This window comes from Elephas maximus, chromosome 9 (assembly GCF_024166365.1).
Source record: "Elephas maximus indicus isolate mEleMax1 chromosome 9, mEleMax1 primary haplotype, whole genome shotgun sequence".
Taxonomy (NCBI): domain Eukaryota; kingdom Metazoa; phylum Chordata; class Mammalia; order Proboscidea; family Elephantidae; genus Elephas; species Elephas maximus.
In genome coordinates this window covers 30,732,825-30,754,517 of record NC_064827.1, presented here as the reverse complement: position 1 = coordinate 30,754,517, position 21,693 = coordinate 30,732,825, and the positions used below count along the sequence as shown (strand labels likewise).

The following is a 21,693-nucleotide window of genomic DNA, read 5'->3' as shown; positions in this document are numbered from 1 at the left end:
AAACATCTCTGTTATGACACATCTATTTTAAACAGATTTAATTCATGGCAATATAAGCCATGTATCAGTTTTCACCGAGGCTATGTAAAAGCAAATAATGCCAACACATGACTCTAGGATAACAGCACAATTTCTAGAGCTCCAGAAACTACAGAAATTTGTTTCTAGGCTATGAGTGCAGTCTACAGTCTAGAAGCTCTGTTGATTTTATCACTAGATTCACACACCTCCAGGGATTCACATACCCAGTGGTCAGACAAAGTGACCTCTGACATTCCTTCCGATGTAAGACTGTATTCTTCCGTGACCTTCATTAATTGAACTCGCTCTTTCCAGATTACTTCTAGTTTTTTGTTTTAATTTTCTTTAACTTTTTTTTTCTAAGATTGGGATGGTCTTGCTGTAATACAGACTCTGGTTTTGCCCCAAGTGACCTGCCCGAGGAAGGATAATACTAGCAAGCCACGACAGTGTTCAGTTTTGACCCATTTTCCCCCAACAGCTCTGAATAGAATATGTGTATCATTAAAGAGCATTTATTCAATAACTTACATGGCATCATTCTGGCTACAGTTAAAAACAAAGGCACTCAATCTCTGTCTTCAAATTGTCTGTGCTCTAATATGGGTGGCAGCAGCACAGAGTTACAGAGAGACACATGTTTGCAGAAAAAAAGAACACAAGCTAAAAAGAGGAACCGAAGCCCGTGATTCCAGCAACACCAAGTACTCATACAAGGTTCAGGGAGAAGACCTGCTTCCAAGACAGGGCCTGGGATACAAACTGCCCCAGGTGTGTTTTCTCTTATTAGATCACACTCAGTTGAAATTGATAAGAAAAGTAATGTACACTTAGACTTCTGAAACGGCCAAATGGATGATTAAAGTCTTTACAGAGCCATCCAAGCTCAGGTACAGTGATTTCCAAGAGACTACAAAGTGTTATGTTTATGTAACATTTTCTGCCGTTAGTCTCCTAGTTATCTCTATTGCAAAGATGGTGTAGCTTGAAGAGCAAAAAAAGATATTCGCCACTTCAGATCTGTATTGCTTAATTCTACAAAGGTATGCTAAAGACACACAAACTTGTACAATATGTAGAAAAAATGATAAAACTCAAGAAAGGTGCTCACTTGCCTTTTTTTCCTCCCATAACGAAGAAGCCGATGGCTGCTCTTATAAAACTGCTTTCAGGCAAATAGCTATAGTCTGTAGGAACTGTGGAGACAGCAAATGATCAAATTAACCAGTGAACTTGGCAGGACTAATGAAGGAAAGATAATGATCTCATGCTGCCATACTAACCTAGAGACAAAGCGGAGATGTTTATGCTATTAACCTTGGCACAATACTATGTGGCTGCAAATTATTAGATTAAGTAACTGGCCTTGAAGTAATCACTGAGACTCTGAAAGCAAATCAAAAACGGTGGCAAACCTCATAGAGGCTGCAAAATCAGAGAGGGTGAAAACTTTACTGAAGTGGTTAAAAAATTCTTTCCATGTTGTCACATCAATGAGCCCCAATCTAGTGACCTTGTCAGGGTCAGCAAGGAGTCGATTGGGCTTCTGCACTGAGACCACCATTCCGTGGGCCACTTTGGGACATGCTGAATCAGATATATGAACCACGCAAATTCAACAACCAGTATTAATAGCAGCCAGTCTCTTACTTCATAAGGCAGAGACCTCTAAGTGACCAACATGTGCAAATAACCAGATGTGGTTGCTGACCTGGAACGGTGAAGCAGTGACATTTATGCTAGTTAAGTCCTGAGAGTCTCCTAAATCCTCTTCCTCCCTGTCCTGGATAACTGTCTCATGAGATGGTTTCTACTGCAATAAATGGCTCAACTGGAAAATTCCACCAGGAACAAGTAGCCGTACTTTTCCAGACATACGATCATTTTGCTCAGAAGAGCCTGGGTGTAAGATGATTCACTACTATCTGATCTGAGAGCCAGACTGTGTACCCTATAACATAACAATGAAAAGCCTACAGAGCAATGCAAAACGCTGACATATACATGCTATTTTCAGCAGGGTTCTGTGAGAGCCCTGCCCTTCAAAACTGGCATTACCAACGCTTTCCAATATGATTCTGTTTTGTTTTTTCTTTTTCCCATTTTAACATGACAGCTTCCAGTTGTCTAAAGTTCATTGTGTTGGGAAGGCTGTGGAACAATGTCCTATTTCTATAGGTAAGGAGTGATCGAAAGAGAAGGAAACAGTAATTGTAGCGACCCTCATTCACACTAATGCTGTCCTTAGACTACCTGTCAGTGGATATGTGAGACCAGGTTTTAATGAGGAATCTTTGGTACCTAAACCTATTTGACCTGGGTCCAAGATAGCCAGTGGGTCAAAATTCTATGAAGATCAAGGAGCAGATGTAGCTCCCAGTGTATTAACAGTGATACCTTTCCCATAAAATCTGCAAGTAAAAACAAATTAAGCATGTGGAAATTGCAAATTTTTTTATTGCTTTTATCAAAAAGCTAGAGAGACAAAAAAGCCTTGTTATATTAAGACCTAGAACTTCAATTCCAAGACCAAGGAGGTGCATACCTTTAAATGTACTTACCCCATTATTTTCTGAAAAGCAGGGGCCATAAAAACTCTAGTCGTATATGAAGAGATTTTAATGAAATGTGAATGCTATACAAACCAACTAGTAAAATCAAAAGAACTCTGCCCCAAGCTTCAAGGAGCTGGTTCCTAGTTTCTGGAATTTTTACTACACTAACTGTATGTAATTCATGTAATCTTTCTGAGCCTCAAGGTCTTCATTTGTAAAATACGGAGGTTAGACTGGATGTCCAAACTGATTTCTAAAGGAGGTAGAGAAGAGGAGGGAAAAGAGCAGGCGCTTCGGAGGCCAACAGATTTGTGTTCAAGCTATATGGTCACCACTTAGTGCCACCTGTCCCTGGTTATGTCACAAAAGTTCCCCACACCCCATTTACCTCTGACATAAAATACGGACAGTAATACCCCCCACTTAGGGTTGTTGTGAAGATTAATGTTCTTAACAAAGTGCACAGTACTGAGTTAGCTATCCTTCCTTCCAGCTCTAGTGTTCTTTGACTCTAATCTTACCAGAGGTTCTACTTTGATTTGAGGAGAGAGTAGACAGATGAAGATGTCCTAGAAGCCAGATTGCATTTGACTGAAGGCCAATCATCCCAGAGACACTGATGACCTATGAGTAAAAATTTAACATTTTAATGATATGGTAAGATCAAAATTCCCTTTAATATCTTTAATAAAAGGCTACTCTACAGTAGCAAATCACCTAATATTTTATGAGGTGGTGGCTTGCCTGATAATGAGAAGCTCTATAACAAGACGTAATACCATGTGTCTAGTATTTTTTTTTAGTATACTACTCCTGGGACATAATAGGTGTTCAACAAGTGTTTGCTGAATCAACGAACAAAGCAATCAATCAACTGCTCGATCATAGCAAAAGGTACTAGGTTTCACTCAGTCAGGGTGGTCTCAAAGGAATTTTCAGAAAATGATAAATGAAAATCCGTAACAGAAAAGAGGTGATAGTTACAACTAGAATACCCATAAAAATAGGAATATAGTTTTATTCTCTACTTTAAATAATGAGGTTCTATTACCACTCTAAGGAGCTCTGATGGCACAATGGTTAAGCACTCAGTTGCTAACTGAAAGGTCGGTGGTTTGAACTTATTAGCTGCTCTAGGAGAAAGATGTGGCACTCTGCTTCTGTAAAGATTACAGCCTTGGAAACCCGATGGGGCAGTTCTACTCTGTCATACAGGGTTGCTATGAGTCAGAGTCAATTCAGTGGTAACCACGGTTTTTTATTACCACCTTATCATTCATAATACGCACGGTTCCAATAATATTGTGCATTTATAGCTTTCTCTCCCAAAGCATAGCAACTTAAGTTTCAGCAGGATTCTTTTTTTTAAATAATATTCATATTCATAATGCAGAAGAGAGTTTCCTTTTATTCAGAGATTCATGTTTGCTTTTGAAAGTATGAATTACTAAAACTACTTTATTTGTTAGGTATAATCAGCTACATTTCACAAGAATGAAGACAAGTATGTTAAGTGAAAGAAAAGGACACAATGTCTTATATACAGTAAGAATCCCAACTTTAAAAAAAAATACAACCAAAAATTAGTAGTGGTTTCTTTGAGTTGGGATGTCAGTAATATTTTTAAGTTTCTTTCGATCTGTACTTTCATATTGTATGCAATGAATATGACCATTTTTTTAAAGTAAAACTTTCTCAGCAGATAAATATGTTTATTATTCATGCAAGAGTAACTATGACAATGATTCACCCCAATAATTTTATGGGTGACATCTGAACTAGTGCCTCTTGACCACTGTACCTAGATATCTGCTTTGCCCTTGGATCACCTTCTATTTTTCCTTGTTCCAAGGGCCTGACATTCCTTGCAGGATCAGGTTTTAATTTTTAATGGGAGCCAATATTAACTTAACTGAAAAATGCCAGCTTTCTTTATTCCAGAGGCTGCATGTGCAGCGATCACAGGGCCAACTGTAAGCTGCTCCCAAAACCCCTGTGAACTCAGTGTAACTAGGTAAGTCCTCACTTTCCAGACAAAACATTATGTATTGTGAGACAGGAAAAAACAAAACAAAAACAAAAACAGCAAAGGGGATATCTGTTTTCCCATCCAAGGATTTTAAATTCCTCTTCTCACCTGCGTTAAGGTTCTGATGACTTCATTAAGTCTGCCTTGAAATTGAGAGGTCTGGATGGCTTCTGACTTCAGCTAAAAGAATAAGGAGACATATCCTCAACCACTCCCACCAAAATAAATAAATAAATTCTGTGTATGAGCTATCATCATCTAAGCTAGGGAATAATTCATCATAATGTACTTATATTTCAAAAATATAAACTGTGAGCGCCTCAAGGGCAGGGCCCATGCTTTACTTATCATTGATTCCCTATACCAGTGTAGCATTCAGTCAACTTTTACTGAATCGATAAAGGAAGTTCTTTGAATTATTGGTAATATACACATACATATATCCACTGAAAACATTTTTAATACATAAATATAAATTTAAACATTATAGATACAAAATGGAGTTATTCTTGTGAATAGCTTTAGAAATTTCTTATCATTCAATCACCTTCTCTCAGGCAGGGAACTTTGAAGAAAATACATAAGTTGACCAAGTTTAATCCCTACAAACCAAATAAAACAAGAAGCAAATCTCTAAAGAAAGAATTATCAGCCAAGAGCAATTTTTCACATAGAAAGGCATTGAAAAGCCCAATATAGTCATTCCAGTGAGCGTATATTCTTCTGTTCTTAGCATACCAAGATAATGGGTATTCTCCTTCTGCTGTGGCTATGTATACATTTAGACTTCTTTCCCTCAACAGATAGTTCTTTCATTTTTTTTTTTTTACCTGTATTACATCCCCTTCAGAGCCTACCAAGGCCACCATGCCATGAAGAGCTGCTAGACAAAGCATCGTGGGAGTGCCCTGTAAACAAAGCATCAGAATACATCAAGTGGGAAAGAGTCATTGGGTTTGGATTCTATAAAACTTAACAATACCACAGAGAAACAGACCATTGAGTCAAAATGATACTAAACTAGGAGGGTAACATAACCTGTATAATTGAACCAAAAATGGCAGCAGACGAATAAACTAACAGATTAAGGCTGTTGTATCATAGATGGATATTTGTTGTTTTTATTTTTCAAAATGCACAATGTTGTTTCAAAATTAAGGCATGGACAAAATTAGCTAATTTAAAGAGCTGTTACAGTTGATAAGATGCATCATTTTTAAGGAATTAAAAGTACATTTGATAGCTGTGTCTTTCATCCCAAAATTGCTTGTCATTTTATTGTCGAGCAATGTATCTTAGCAGCTCCTATAAATGGCCCAATAAAGTAGTTTTGTTTCCTTTATATAAATATAAAATAACATGCGGGAGGTGGCCTCTACCTCTGATAGAATAGTTCTGATCCAGGTGGGAAGCAGTTTGTTACCCAAGTCTTCAGCTTTTCCATGTCCACACACAGACAAACCATGAACTATATTTCCTAATGCCAGGGCAAAACCTGAAGTCTGTTAAATACATAAGAACAGGGCGAGAAAAAGAAAAAAAAGATACAGATTAGGGATGTTTATACATAGCAATACAAGCACTTCTGGGGACTCTCTTCCCTACTGACAAGTTCTTCTGCCATCTGACAATCGGTGATTTGCAGATGTTTTATTATCTATACTCTAGTTTGCAACAGAAAATGCAGAGTCTAATTGCAAGGAATCCAGCTTCAGTGAGTGGTTTATTTTAGGAAAATAATACTTCACTATTGAGTGACTTAACTTAAACAATCCAAATTCTCAGAAGGGGTTAGGGTGAAAATACCAAGGCAATTAGGCCACACAAGGCCAGTCAGCTCCCCAAAAAAGAAAACTTCCCGGAATGGATAGAGTACACGCAAACTTCTACATTTTGGTGTTGCAAAACTTAATGTGAATGTAAGTGAATGGGGATACAACCATTCAAAAACAGTGACAACTGTTAGATGCTTAAAACCAGTGAATCCTACATTAACTCACTATGGCCAATGATTAAGAGTTTGGAGAAACATAAAAAAGAAATTCAAATGGGGAAATTCTACAGCATGTGTAATCAGGGGCAACACTGTAAGGGTATTTAATTTAATTTATACTTATTTAAATTTTCCTCTACGTATGCAGTCACGAGCCGAGATTCTCTGCCTTTAATTCGCTGAAGTTTGAGCTTATTGGAGTCCCTCTTTCCAAACTTTGTCACTCAAGGCTCTAGCCTTATATAACTCTTATATTCTCTAGTCACATGTTTTAAGATTTTACGAACACAGAGCAATGGCTGAAGAGAGTAAAAAGCTTTCAGTACTCTCAGGCAAAGAGAAAGAAAGGTCTACAGCGGAGTTAGGGTATAAGGAGAGAAAAAGACATCTGTGACTGTTGGCTATAGCTGTGACAGAACAGTTAGAAGTTCCTCAGTTGTGACAAGAAAAATAGCCTATTATAATCTAATTCAGAGTAAGTCAAAATCGGACTTATCAGCAGCATGAGACCCACAGAGAGAAATAATCAGGGCATGCATTCCAACCTGCTGGTTGTTCTCTACTAACAGCCGAAGTTTGTTCATAATATCTTCAGCCTCTGCTGCCTCGATAATTCCAGCACTGAATGCTGACGTACACACACAGCTAAGGGTATAGGCAAGGACCTGAGGAGAAAAATACAGCAGAAAAATGTTTCTTCATGAAGAAAAATAAAAGAACACAGTGTGGGCAACACAAATACTCTGTCAAACTTCTCCCCAGGATAAGAATTGGATTCAATATATCTGCCACTACTAAAAAAACTGGTTTATACATGACAAACATACGTGGTTGCTAAGGTAGAAACCGGGTAATGAAACTTCGGAAGGGAGTTAGACTGGGCCCTGTTTCGCTGCCTCACTTACATTACTCTATTTCATAACAAGGTCATGAGATGGGTATTGTTATTCCGACTTTACAGATAGGCACTCTGAGGCTCAAGTACATAGCTAGCAAGTGACAAAGGGTGGATTCAGACTCAGGTCTTCAGACTCTTAAATCAAAAAAGTTTCCTCCCACATCGTGTTGGAACACAGCATCTATCAACAGCAAAAACAGATTTTTAGCATCAGTGCCATGTACCCCTATGCAAGGCCAAGCAGGAGAAGAAATACAAAGTGGAAGTGAAACACTGCTACTACATTCTAGGTTTCCTTGGAGAAGCAGTTCATCACCCATCTGTCAGTTTGTGGACCTTTGGTAGCTTGAATGCTGCTATGATTCTGGAAGCTATGCTACCAGTATTTCAAACACCAGCAGGGTCACCTAAGGTGGACAGGTTTCAGCAGAGCTTGCAGACTAAGACAGACTAGGAAGGAGGACCTGGTGGTCTACTTTCAAAAATATCCAAGGAAAACTCTATGAATTACAATAGAACACTGTCCAAAATAGTGCTGGAAGATGAGCCCCCTAGGTTGGAAGGCACTCAAAATATACAGTGACCGCAACAAGGGAGTCAAGCATATCAACAATCATGAAGATGGTGCAAGACCTGGCAACGTTCTGCTCTGTTGTACGTAGAGTTGCCATGAGTTGGAGCTGACTCGACAGCAACTAAGAACAATAACACTAGAAGCAGTAAAGCATAATGGAACAGGAACTTGAGTCTTAGAGTCCGATAAATTGTGCAAAATGGGATAATACTACTTACTTCACAGCACTGTTGTGAGAATTTAATAAGCGAATAAATACATAAATGAATAAATAAATAAGAATACCAGGAGTGGAGAAAGACTCAGCGTATCTCTCAAACTGTTTATTGGCTAAGTAACTTTGGGCAAGTCACTCAAACTATTTGAGCCTCAGTTTTTGCAAATCAAGTTTACCATCCCTCCCTTGCTACCTCACATTTTCATGATAAAACCCTCCCTTACAAGGATGCTGTTAAGACAGAGTGGAAACTTTTCAACTGGTAGCACCGGTTTATACAACCTGACAAATATAAGCGGTTTCTAAGGTAGGAATTGGGTAATGAAATTTCAGAAGGGATAAAAAATAAAAATAATTTAAAAAAACTGTTTGCTTTTGGCCTTATAAATCAAAACATCAGGGCAGACAGATGCTTCAATTGTAAAAGCTTTGCTTTCGTTTACTAGTCAAATTGCTTGTCTGTTTGGAAAATCTCCCCTCTGGCTTAAAAAATATATATACTTTTAAATCGTGCTCTATACCACTTTAAAAATGGAAATGCAAGGCATGTCTTGCAACTTCAACCCTCTGTGTCCCAAAGAAATTCACCAATTCAACAAATCCTATTGCTGAACGCAGAGAACTGAGCAGGGAAACACAGCCACCATTATGTACTCATCAATAGCTGGTGGGCAGACGGGGATAAAATAGAATCTGCTCTAATGAGAGGGAGAATCTGGCTAGGCCACGAGGTCACCCCCTGCTCCTCCCAAAGAACAGCACAGACATTTTGGTTTCACCTGGGCAAAACGGAGATGGTTACAACACATGCCTAAAACCTTCCATCTAGGCATCAACACACATGGATTACGTCCCACGCACTGCAACGCTGCATATTTTTGCATCATTACAGAAAAACCTTTTCGTTAAGCACAGTAAATGAAAATTCCTTAATAATTTTTCATTAAAAAAACACCCAAAAACACACCTTTTTTATCTGTAGTATCTTAAAATTATCATCCCAGGCCATTTTCTAAAGTTACACTTGGCTTGAACAAAATTCTGAAAATCGCCATTCAACCTTCCTCCAGAAATGGCAGCTTTTCCTCAAAAGTACCTTCTAGTGATGCTGACTTAGGGTTTTGTATTCACCAAAGGCTCTCATCTTATATGCCACATTTACGTCTAAGTCGATTTAAATAGCTGCAGAATTTGAAAGCCTTATGATCTAATATAGGTTGTATGCCACTCAGATTTTCTCCTTATGCCAGTTGAAATTGAGGAAGAATTTAATTTACACGGTTACTAAAACATAAGAAGTAGAAAATAAAACAGCATCAGGAAAACAAGAGACAGCAAAGGGAAGAAAAACATAACCTCTACCACCTACCTCCTGAAACGTTCTGCTCTGGCTCCCACTGTCATCTAGGTAAGTAGAGAGCTTTCGAAGGGATGCTGCCACGTGGACCCGGGACTCCATTTGGCTGCCGTGGCTCATGAGACACAGCACAAGTCCAACTCCCAGTATACAGCCCGTGCTTGGATGCCAAAAAAGAAGATGTGTTAGAACCACAAGAAAATCTCGTAATCCCTCTTCATTTAACACGAGAGTCCATTGTGCTCTGACACCTGAGGTTAGGTGGCTGGATTCAAATGCTGCTGCCTAGTATACAGGTGTGCCCCATAACCGTCACAGGTAGACTCCCCTCTCCCCTCAAAAAGAAAACTGTATCAAAATAGGTGTCCATTGCCTCTGCTCCAGCTGTGTACCCATTAGGGAAAAACAAAAACATGAAGTAGTTTGGCTTAAACTCTACGGTGAGGAAAGGAGACATAAAAGTGAAGTAAAATCAGCTCTATTTCTAAACTTATGGAAATGCTATAGTCTCCCATGATGAGTGCACTATGATTTAACTTTATAAAGAGGAAAAAAAAGGCTACATTTCAGGAACAACAGCTGAGGACACTGGACTTATAACAGGGAAGGTAAATTCAACACACAACAACGGGGTACTGCTAAGTGCTTCATGTTTCCTAGTCAACTTTAACAAGTGGAACTTCTTTCTTAAAGAAACTGGGTATTCCTCTGTGGATGACACTAATCCTGCTCACCCCTCTGATCCCTCAGAGTACCACTGGGTCAGAAGAGAAAATGGACAAATGACGGGCTTGTCAAGTTACTCCACATGACCATTCAATTGGAATCCAGGGCTTTGCTCCCCAATTCTCCTGAAAAGATACATATTCATTTAAAGGAAAGAACTGTTCTCTCAGAAAACTTTAAGCCAGTATGGTAAGATCATTCAGTTTGAGGTAATTTAAAAAAAAAAAAAAAAATTTTTTTTTTTTTGTTTAAAATTGAAAAAATGATGAGTTTTTCAGAAATCACCCTCTCTCTTTGGTTTGGCTTGCCTCTCATCATGTTATCTGTTGCTTCAGAAGACATTCCAGGCATTTCTCCAACAGCATATTTTAAACGCTTACATGTTATGTCATTTTGCTCTCAAATAGCATCTATCCTCTTGGCTGACATCAAGAACCTTCACATAGTTTTATGAATGTCTTAGTTACTTCCCCCAACACCTCGGAGCAAATAGGGCATCCATATCTGACATGAGACACCCAAGTGGATGGCGAGGCTACAGGATTTGCTCAAGGTCACCCAGGGAGTTTCCAGCAGAGCACGGTCAGAACAAGCGAGTGCTGGATTCCCAGCCTTCTGCTCCATTGCCAAGCCCAAGGCCACTCTTGGTGCTCCGTGTGATGCCATGATAGAATGCCTACAAGAAAGCCACATATCTCAAGTGTGTATTTCTAGTTTCTATTGCATAACAATCTGGCATTTGAAAATGCTTTGTAAAGAAGCTACTGCAGTCATAATCCATCATTAGTCAGGCAGAACTGCTGTTACAGCTTAACGTGAACTTAAAAACAAGCTCCACTAGCATAATGCATTTTCAACCAGTTTAATCAGCATCTCACATCTGAACACTGCACGCCTTTGAGACAAATCACATTTCCCAAAGAGGAAAAGCAGTTAGCTGCTTACTTAGTGCAAATTTAAAGCCTTTGTTTTAATTTAGGATCTATAAGAGAAGTTTTTTGGGGGCTATCTTTCTATATTGACATACATAAAACTTTGACAGAATTAGAGCAAAGACACAGACAAAATTTGATTTTGGCAAATCTGACTTTTGCTCTCTCTTTGCCTGTGTAACAGGTACTTATCCTTATGATCTCAAAAAGTCCCTTTCCCAGGGACATCTTCCCTGGCCCACCAGGAAACATCTTTCATATTCTCCCACAGCACCCAGTACTAGTTTTACTTCATACAATTTTAATTACGAACTCTGGTGAGGATGGTTTGAGGGGACTGATTGATTACTATCTCCCTCACCTGTCTAAAAGCTCTGTGTTTTCCCCTCCATGGTATCATGGCATCTAGCATACCACTTGACACATATAGGCGGCACTCAACCAATATTTGATGAATGCTGAAGAACTGACCAATTGCAGAATTTCAAGAGGGTTTAAAGCAGAGAGAAGATCTTCAGAAAATAAAAACAAGCCTTTATCCTTCTATTTAGTTGGAGGCAAAATTTATGAGTGGTAAAATTCACTGAACTTATTATTCAAGATTCAGTCAAGAAAATTCGATTTCTATTTCTTACCAAGCTAATTTAAGAAAGAGGGATGTTGGAATCTATGTGGAAAAAGAATTCCTGTTCAAAACTCAAGCGATTCTTGGGGCTCATCTTTCTAAATAAATATGCATGTATTTATGTTTTGCTTTCTTGGCAATTCTGGGCACTCAAAAATCTCAATCCCCTGGACTGAAGGTCCTCCTGTACCATCCCAAGGCATACTGGTACAAACACTTAGGAAAACACATCTGGGTTTCTAGTCCATGTTTACCTCAAAATCACTACGGTATATAATTATTCTTGGGCAAGGTCACCGTTCACTATTCTATTCATTACTACAAAGGTAGTTAATTGACTTGTAATACGTAAATATATAACATATGTAAGCACATATGTGTGCTAATGTAAAATATGCTAGAGTGTATGCATCAACTGTCCTTCTAAACGGTTTCTTCCTCCTTTGTCTCAATTGTCCAGCATGTACCAATAAGGCAGTGCTAAAGCTCTATTCCTTGATGTTTCCGTCTGATTTCTGAATCCCCTGCATTTTAACGTATTTATTTTGCCGTAAGTCTTAAAGATTTCTCCAGATACTCAGCTAAGCATTTTCTACACATTTACGTTGTTCTAGCCTTTCTTTGACATGTCTGCCAACTCCAAACTAAGAGCTTGGGCAGAGGTAGCTTTCACATCTTTCTGTCTGTTGAAAACAACAAAGAGTTGAGCGTTGGTGTCTCAGAAAAATGAAATAAAAACATAAATTATAATATTAGGTATTAATTTGAGGTTTTGGAATTGCTAACATAAATTTCCTATGACAATGTTAACAAATGATAGGAAATATGAGTTTTAAAACTATAAAACACCCTATTATATCATCATTTATTTAAGCTTCTCATTCAAGTATATTAAAATATCATTGGCAAAAATAAATTCTGAGACTATGCAAATCCTGATATGTGTATTGCTATATTGAGATATAATGATATACTTTTCTAAAATTAACCAGAGATGAATCTTGGCTTCTTTTGTTTATTGTAAGCTATCAAGCAGATTAAGTACTAGGCCATCTGATAGTTACTTCTAATAAGAGTTAACATTTGTATAGCGCTTTGCCCTTTACAAAGTGCTATACAAATGTTATCGTATTTATAAAAGCTCAATAGTAATTAACCAAAGCTCAGGTCACTGATGGATAGTTAGGGCTGTGAGGGTTGCAATGGTGCCATGAGCTATCCACTAGATGGCAGCAAAATGTAAGTTATGGGACCGCCAACAGGCTCAGCCCAGGTGCTTGGTTCCCCCAGCAGGGACACGTCCATTAAATCAAGGAAGCGTGGTGAATTTGCTCTGGGTGAATTCTATCACTTGACGTAGCACGCTCCCAGATCTATTCACTACCTCCTGGTAACGCTTCCACTATTTCACTGGAGAGAGGATTGCTCTAGACTCTTGCAATCTCATTAGACAAGGGAATAATACTTTATGCCAGGAGCCAGTCATCATGCCTGGGTCTATTTAGAAAGGCAGAAGAAAAAAATTTTTTTTGTTTCCTTATGGTGGGAACACATGTCAAATAAATAAACACCACACTGTCAAGCATCATATTGCTTTGTTTTCTATCGACATGTGTCCTCTACACGGTACTATGAAAAAAGAAAAATGGCTTTGAAGTCAGATGACCTAGTTCACCCTAGCTCTGCCACTTACTAAGGGTGTGACCTTGAACAAGTCTCCTAGTCTTTGAGACTCATTTTCTTTATCTGTAAACCAAAGTAATGATGACACTTGGTTTGGTAACAGTATTTAGGTTGTGATAAGGACTAAATCACATGAAAAACAGTTGTGAAAATGCCTAACATAGTATGAGGCTTCTCAGTAAACAGTCGAACCTGAAACAAAAGAGAGATGTACACAAGGACTAACATCCACCAAGCATCAGGAATGACAAAGTGCTGAATTTCCCCAACTGTAGCAATAACGGGGTTTTGGGGAGGAGAGAGGGTGGGGTTCCTGAAGGACCTGAGCTTTCAACGGGGCTGAGAGACTAGCAAGATTTCCCTAAATGGACAGAAAATTTCTGATGGCCCTATTATACTTTCCCCTGCAGGACCACTCATCTATCTAGGCTCACCCTTACCTCACCCAGGTATGCATTAGAAAGGTAAGAATCAAGAAAGAAGGTAAAACTTAAAGTTAAATATTCTTTGGCATAGGAGGTTTTTTAAGTCCCTGAATATTCATACTATGGATAAGTCAGTTACTTGTCCCCCACCCCCAACACCCCACCACCTCTTTGGTCCTCCTTACATTCAAACAATCTTCCTGCAAACTAACGGTGATAATCCACAAAAGGCACTCCTGACTGTCCCAACTGGTTGAAAATCACAGCACCTTAATTGCAAAATTTTCCCCAACTTTACAACACCCCGAGCTACAGAGATGATGAACATCTCTGTGGGAGAGGTAGGAGGAAGAAAGACAGGTGTGTGTTGTGTGTGTGTGTGTGTTTAACAGAAACAATCTTATTCCTTGGTTTTAAAAGGGAGCAGCATTAATAATATGGATTAGGCCCAAAATTTCAACCCTCCGCTAAATGGCCCTATTCTTTCATAAATTATTTTCTATATTCCAGAGACTTCAACTATGCCACCAAACTCTTTATTTTCACATATTTAAACCACACTCTTACGATGTCACTTCATCTACCTGCAGCAAAGGAGAACAAAGAACACCAAAGACACAAGGAAAATATTTGCCCAAGAGACAAAAGGGACACATAAACCAGAGACTCTGTCATCCTGAGACCAGAAGAACTAAATGGTGCCCAGCTATCACCAGTGACCACCCCAACAGGAAACACAACAGTCAGCAGGGTGCAGAACTGAAATTCACATAAAAAGGCCAGACTTAATGGTCTGACTGAGACTGGAGAGACCCCAGGAGACATGGCCTCTATTTGTGTTAATCCAGAACTAAAACCATTCCCAAAGCTGACTCTTCAGACAAAGATTCGACTGGCCTACGAATCATAAAATAACACTCATGAAGAGTGTACTTTTTAGTTCAAGAAGATACATGAGACTAAATGGGCAGCTCCTGTCCAGAGGCAGAAGGAGAAGGCAGAAAAGGCTAGGAGCTGGTTGAACAGACAGGGGAAACCCGGGGTGGAAAGTAAGAGTGTGCTGTCACATTATAGCGGTTGCAATTAGGGTCACATAACAATAAAAGAAAAAAAAAAAAAAACGATGCCACTTCATCACTGAAGTGTTTCTTGATAAACTGGCTGAGTATCAATGGCTCCTATCCAAACTTAACCTGCATCTGAAAGAAGATCACATAAACTCCACCAATCAGTAAGTGTACAATTGATTTTATTTACTCATGATGAAATATTTGACACTTGCAGCTATACCTACCATTTACACTTTTGTTAGTCTGAACCTAACAGACTACATGGTATGAATGTAGCTTTATATCATAAGCTCCTAAAAGCCAGGAATGTAAGCACTGATTTAACTCATATTTGAACAGTGTCCACAATAGCAAAAGGTAAATGAGTTTAATAAATTGGAGGTTACTGCTTTTAATCTGTTGTTTCATAGTTAACAATGAACCCTAGAGGATCCAAACCTGAGATTCCCTAATATATGGAAGTCCAAAAAGGTACAACAGTGGTCCTCAGTGTTGTCAAAATTTCAGAAAGCCTAACAAAACCATATATTTACCCAAACAAGTGACAAGGCTAATTGAAACATTAAATGTCTCACTAAAGAAATCCAGATAGCACTATTTTAGATTATTCCTTTTCATATCGTTATACCTCTCATTAGTAGAATGAGAAAATAATGTAAATTACATTAAGATATTTGGTTTAATATACAAAATTTTTAAAAAGCATGAGGTCTGTAAGAAAAAAAAAAATCTATTAATAATGAGGAGGTTGGAAACTCCTGGTGTAACCTGTTTACTTCTGTTTTGATTCCTCAGCCATTCAGATTTCACCGGGAAAGCTATATCATGGGCCAAGGGTTGTCTCAGTCCAATCAAATTCAGAGAATGTTTTCAACAGATCTTTACAAAGATTAAGCCATACATCTAGGTTCTGCTGTACATCCCATATGATCAAGTACAAGACAGAACTAAGGTCTTAAAAACATAAAGATTTAGTCACAAAATAACACTTTTTGGGTGCTGTATTTAAGTAAACTGTCCATAACTGAAATGTGGTTTTTGGGACAAGTGAAGGTTTTCATTACAGGTTTTTTATTATTACTGAAAACTCTTGGCAAAGGAACTCTAGGACAGGTCTCAGAAATATTGCACCATAGCTTATAAGATTTATGGCAGAGTAAGAACCAGTTTCTAAGTATCTGCTAGAGAGGAAATGGAAGCAACATACTTGTATTCAAGACTGGGATCGAAGCAGCAATTTTCCAGAGCATCCAAAGACTTCATCATCAGAAGCTTCATCTGTTGGCCAGATATATCGCTGAGGATCAGGGTGAAGACCAAGGGAAAATGTAAATCATTTAAAATACCTCAACAGTCCCAAACACTTAATACATGATATTTTCCTCTCAATATTCCCCAGGAAATACCAACATTTAAAAAAAAAAACAAAAACGTAACAATTCATAATATACTTATTTTGTTTATAAAGAAACCGAGTCCGAGAACTTATTCAACAATTGGGTTTCTGAACATTGTTATCATTTGCCAACTACTAAACTCTAAGACTTCCTACTTTTGCTTTTTCTCAGCCCCTTCAATTTTTAAATCACTGAAATATAATAACTAAAGCTGGAATTCTACATAAATAAGTAGATTTAAAAAAGCAAAAGTGATTTTTCTTTAGAATATTTACAACCCAACTAAGGTGATGTTAAGGAGCCCTGTTGGTACATGGGTTAAAGCACTCAACTGCTAACTGAAATGTTGGTGGTTCGAACCTACCAGCCACTCCGCAGGAGAAAGATGTGGCAGTCTGCTTCTGTAAAGATTTACAGCCTTGTAAACTCTATAGGGGAAGTTCTACTCTGTCCTATAGGGTCATTATGAGTTGGGATCTACTGGATGGCAAAGGGTTTGGTTTTTTAGTTTTTAAGGTGATGTTATCAATGATCCTCCCAAACCTCTTCCTTGCAAAGACTGTCACTTCTGATTTCACGTCTGAATTATGGAAGTTATAAGTTCCATTCCTTTACTTACATTAGGAAAGAAGAACAGAAAGAAAGAATCCCTAACTCTACATTCTTCTGCTTTTATGCAGCAATTGGTGTGGTTTCTACAATTGTCTTGGTGAGAATTAAGTCCTGCATGAGAAAATAAAACTTAAAAGGCAGTTCTATGACTGTGTTTGCAGGCAGAGTTGTGAACTCCATCATCAACATTTTATGATCAAGGGGTTCCTACATCTCAACTCTCAGGCTACTTCAGACTCTGCTAAGTGGAATGCAACCCGAGGAATTCCAACCAGCCAGAGAGCACTTTAAATAACATCTTCCCAGACCAAGACTCCAGTGGTTTATTCTTGGGGTGAAGGATTACATTTTGCAATGAGAGAAACACACATATCACATACAGCTTTAACTAAGCAAGTCTTATTATAGTTGTTCTCTGAAGTAAAATATACTTAAATATCCTAAACAAATGCTAAAGAAATTCTACTAGTATCTTCTGGGGGTTGTGGCAGAAGCCAAGCAGCTTTGGAATAATATATTTTCTGAATAAATTCTAGATTGGAATTTAAATTCAGAAGACTTTTTCATAATGATTAGCTCGAGCAATAACAACAACCATAAAGACTGCTGTAATTCTCTTCCATAAGCTGATTCTTCTCTCTCTGAGAACCAACATATTGTCCTAATCCTCTTCCTCTAAACAGTCATTTTGGGCCACTTATTTGATGTCATTAACTATTCAGAATCAAAAGCCCTCAAAACACTTATCTTTATTTTAGAAAAATGGAAACGTTCTTCAAAATATCATTATCTGGTGACATTGTCATTATCTGGTAAAATATTTAGTAGTGCCAAAAGGCAAGTATTTCAAATCCCTATGGGAAGAACCTCTTGGTGTCCTTCCCCAGGGTTTCCTGCAGGTGAAAGGTCAAGTAAGATAGATGGAGTGGAAGGCAATCTAGGAACCAGGTATGAGTGCTTCAGGTGAATCACCATAGGTTTTTCCAGGCACTGCGATTAAATAAGCTTGTCAGCCCTAAAACCATCAGCATCTTAACCTAGAAAGGAGCTGAGGACAGGCTAGGATGAAATGGGTTGCCTGGAATTAAGATGCCATGGCTCATTTTTAGTTGTAAAACATGTTGCTTGAAAAAATACTAAAGAAAGAACACGAACACAGATGGTAAAGAGAAAAGCAAAGAGGAAAAAAACCACCTTCGAGTTTTAAGTCTTTAAAAACACTTAGTGTTTGGTCACACACACTAGATATATAAGTCAATTCACAAGCAAAATGTTTTGTTCAAGTTCACAGCCAGGCTTATATGTATTCATGCTGGTGAAGTGAACAAAACGAATATTCTGGACACAGTTTGTTTATGATCGCAAACACTAAGCTAACCATCCCAATCATCTGACAGATGTTTCCAAAAGCTGAAATGATCATCTGAAAGGTAGTATTGCCCCAGATCAATAGTAATTCCCAGACAGGTTTCACATATTGGTGTTAGTGCAAAACTATGTAAGTTACAAATACAATCTTAACCACTGGTTTCAGACTGAAAATCTAAGTATAGCAGACTGTCATCCAGTTTATCTACATCCACACCAGGTCTTGCCTTTGGACAGCTAATTTCTCCCCATCAGGGAAGTTTAAGGATATCTAACTTCACAACAGGATGCCTCTCCCTCCGATCTATTTCCAGCGCAGGAAAATGGGGCTAAACTCCAAGTCAGAGTCATCCAAATATTCATGATACCCAAATAATCGTGTTGTACCACACTACAATCAGTCTGGATTTGTAAAATTCTACGGTTTGTTGTCAAATCAACAATAAACAATATGAACCAAAAACTAAAGTAGATTCATACACAAGAAAATTTCCCTATTTAGTGGAATTTTCCACCTGGGCCTTTGATATTCCATTAGCTTCATTCAAGGGTAAAGCTAGCAGTCCAAAAATGAGCAATCAAACTGAATAAAGCACATACTATAATATGCACAGATTAAGGCTCTTTAAGGATTATAAAAATGTAGCCAGGGCACAGGACAAAAGCAATATTTAAAAGTGGGTACATGCCGTTCTCAGGTGATTCAGTGACTCCCAACATCCCTCAGGCACAAAGGATACCCCAATCCTTTCCTCCCATTTTACAGTGCTATCAATAAAGAATCAGTAATTATTTCCATACCGTACAAACCAAAAAAAGCAGCTTTTCTTTACTTACAGGCCCATAAGATTAGACTTTTCCTCACATCTATTACATAGATGTAGCCAGGGCTTCATCTAAGCATAAAATGATTTGCAAGTAATCAATCACTTTAATACATCAATGGGTGGCAAATTTGCCCATAAAGGAGAAAAGAGGATCAACTTGCCCATCTCAAAAACTTTAGCAACCACATATTCTCAGTTATAATGTTTACATATGTTGTTTATGTGTGTAGAGTCCTTCACCTAAATCACGAAGAGGTAAAGCAAGAATATTTTAATAAGCGTACCTGAGTTTCTCCTCACACAAACGAGAGAGAAACATCCCCAAAGCAAGGCCCATGTGGATTTGCACGGCTTGAGACTCATCAGCACTTGGTTTCCCAGGTAACCTGGCAGTCAGCATGTTCAGGATTTCCTCAACCTTCTCTTTGCAAGAGATAATGAAAACTGGCACGAGGAGAGACAAAGCCGTGGCGGCAGCAGAACGGGCAATGGCACTAGCTGTGTTTTCACCGGAATAGGATTTCTAGGACATGCCAAAGAAAGAAAACAGGGGGATAGCCCTTTGTTTAAAACATGAAGGAAGCATGCCTATCACAAAAGCACAAGACAACAATACAAGCTTCTCTTAGACCCAACCCCGCTAACCAAAAGAATAATTTAAAAAAATCTATTTCTTTAAGTGTTTGTCTATAGGATAGAATTTTACTGAAATAATTTGCTACTAAACAGTCACGTCCTTTTAAATTTGAAAAGCAAATTTAAAGGGTGCCAATTCCCTTACTATAAAGGCTGAAACAGTTTCAGTGTTTTCAAAAGCCCACATGTATATACACTGAAAAATCCAAAGTGAAGCTATCCAAGTTTGGGCAAATCACTAGGCCACATTATAAACATGATTCTAGAAAGCCAGGAGTTTTCCAGGAGGGCAAGAAAAAGAAAATAATAATAATAAAGCTTAAGTTTCGTATTGAGGGAAGAGTATAAGTTTAGTGTAGGGATCTACTGGCAGATCTCCCAAAATTTTTGGTAGGAATGCGTCCCTGTAGATGGATTATTTCCTATGGGGGCTAATTCCTTTTAATTAAAAAGGAAGTTGAAATCCTAAAAGCCTCTGGTTACAAAGCAATAACTGGCTATTCAAAATGAAATGGAGAACGTATATGCTCCTTCCTATATGTAATTACAGGTAGAGAAATGAATAATAGCCCTAATAAAATGACAGGGCGGTTGAACATGAACAACTTCTATAAGAATTCCATGTTAGAAAGCTCTACCAGACATTATATACATTTATAAATATGTTTCAAGAGGAGAAGAAAGGCGGTTTATCATTCCTCGCTATTATCCACTGCAAATTTTCAGACACACCATGAAGGCTGTGTTGTCCCTTGCAGTCACAGCACATTAAAAAATGTTTTTAATTCTATGCTCATTTGTTCTCTAAGCTTTAGCACTACAACTATAAAAGCAAATGTGCTAACTTATACTTTAAGTTAATACAGCACTGTTATGCTGACAAATGTTACAACACTGGAAATAAAGGAAGTGACTTTTGAAATAGGGCTTTGGCAAGTATAATAATGTAAAACCACAAAGCTAAGAGGCAACCCTGAGCTGGCTAGTAAGGTGATTATTTTTATTGGTTTATAAGAACTAAGTAGCACTATTAGAAATCTACAGTACCCTGTCCTGGTGAATACCTGAACCAGAGAGTTATTGCAAAGACTTCCATTTAAGCTTCTAAACAGGTTTTTTCATCTATCATTAAAAAAAAATAACACTTCTGACAGAAAGCTAATCATCATAAAGAAATTAACTTCTTTGGGAAAAATCTACTTTCCAGTTTAATACTGCATTGTCCGGCAATTTATTTTTTTCCTAATGTATGGTTAAAAATCTAGCTCCAGCCACCCTGACCCCGCCCTGCTCCGATGAATACATACCAGGTCCTCTGAGGGCACGGGACAGAAGCACACAAACTGTTGTACAGAGAAGACCTAAGGCAATGGGGTTTCAGGCTAACTTTGTGATCTTAGCAACAGTTCAGGATCTGTGCTATATTTTTATTCAAATCAAGTATAATCCTCTGCCACTCAGCTGATTGTCCCATGATCCCTATAATTCCCTAAGCAATGGATAGTGATAGGGTAAAAACTAAAATAATTCCATGTGGGTACAAAAATAAAGCATGCACCACAACCAATAAAGGAAAAAATGAAACTTAAACAAAAACACGCCCTTTTGTTTTACTTCAAATCTGAGGATATAAATAAGCATGAACAAAAACAATGATTGAGTAACTGGTGCTTTTTAAGTATCAACAACTATATTCCTTTATTATTTACAGAGTATTTCACCGTTTTTAAAACATTCCTATTTGAATT

The 21,693-nt window shown here is 38.1% G+C and overlaps 1 protein-coding gene across 4 annotated transcripts in view; it reads right to left on the bottom strand.

Annotated features, from left to right (window-relative positions):
• Positions 1–21,693, bottom strand: part of FOCAD (focadhesin) — a 307,707-nt gene that overhangs the window by 39,850 nt on the left and 246,164 nt on the right. For all 4 annotated transcript variants that reach the window (XM_049896729.1, XM_049896728.1, XM_049896730.1 and 1 more), the window contains 9 exons: positions 19,594–19,832; positions 16,313–16,402; positions 9,657–9,804; positions 7,144–7,263; positions 5,985–6,107; positions 5,436–5,513; positions 4,714–4,785; positions 3,098–3,200; positions 1,137–1,217 (listed from right to left, as the gene is read on the bottom strand). In XM_049896729.1, coding sequence (XP_049752686.1) covers positions 1,137–1,217; positions 3,098–3,200; positions 4,714–4,785; positions 5,436–5,513; positions 5,985–6,107; positions 7,144–7,263; positions 9,657–9,804; positions 16,313–16,402; positions 19,594–19,832 — 1,054 coding nt within the window. The remainder of the gene's footprint in view (positions 1–1,136; positions 1,218–3,097; positions 3,201–4,713; positions 4,786–5,435; positions 5,514–5,984; positions 6,108–7,143; positions 7,264–9,656; positions 9,805–16,312; positions 16,403–19,593; positions 19,833–21,693) is intronic.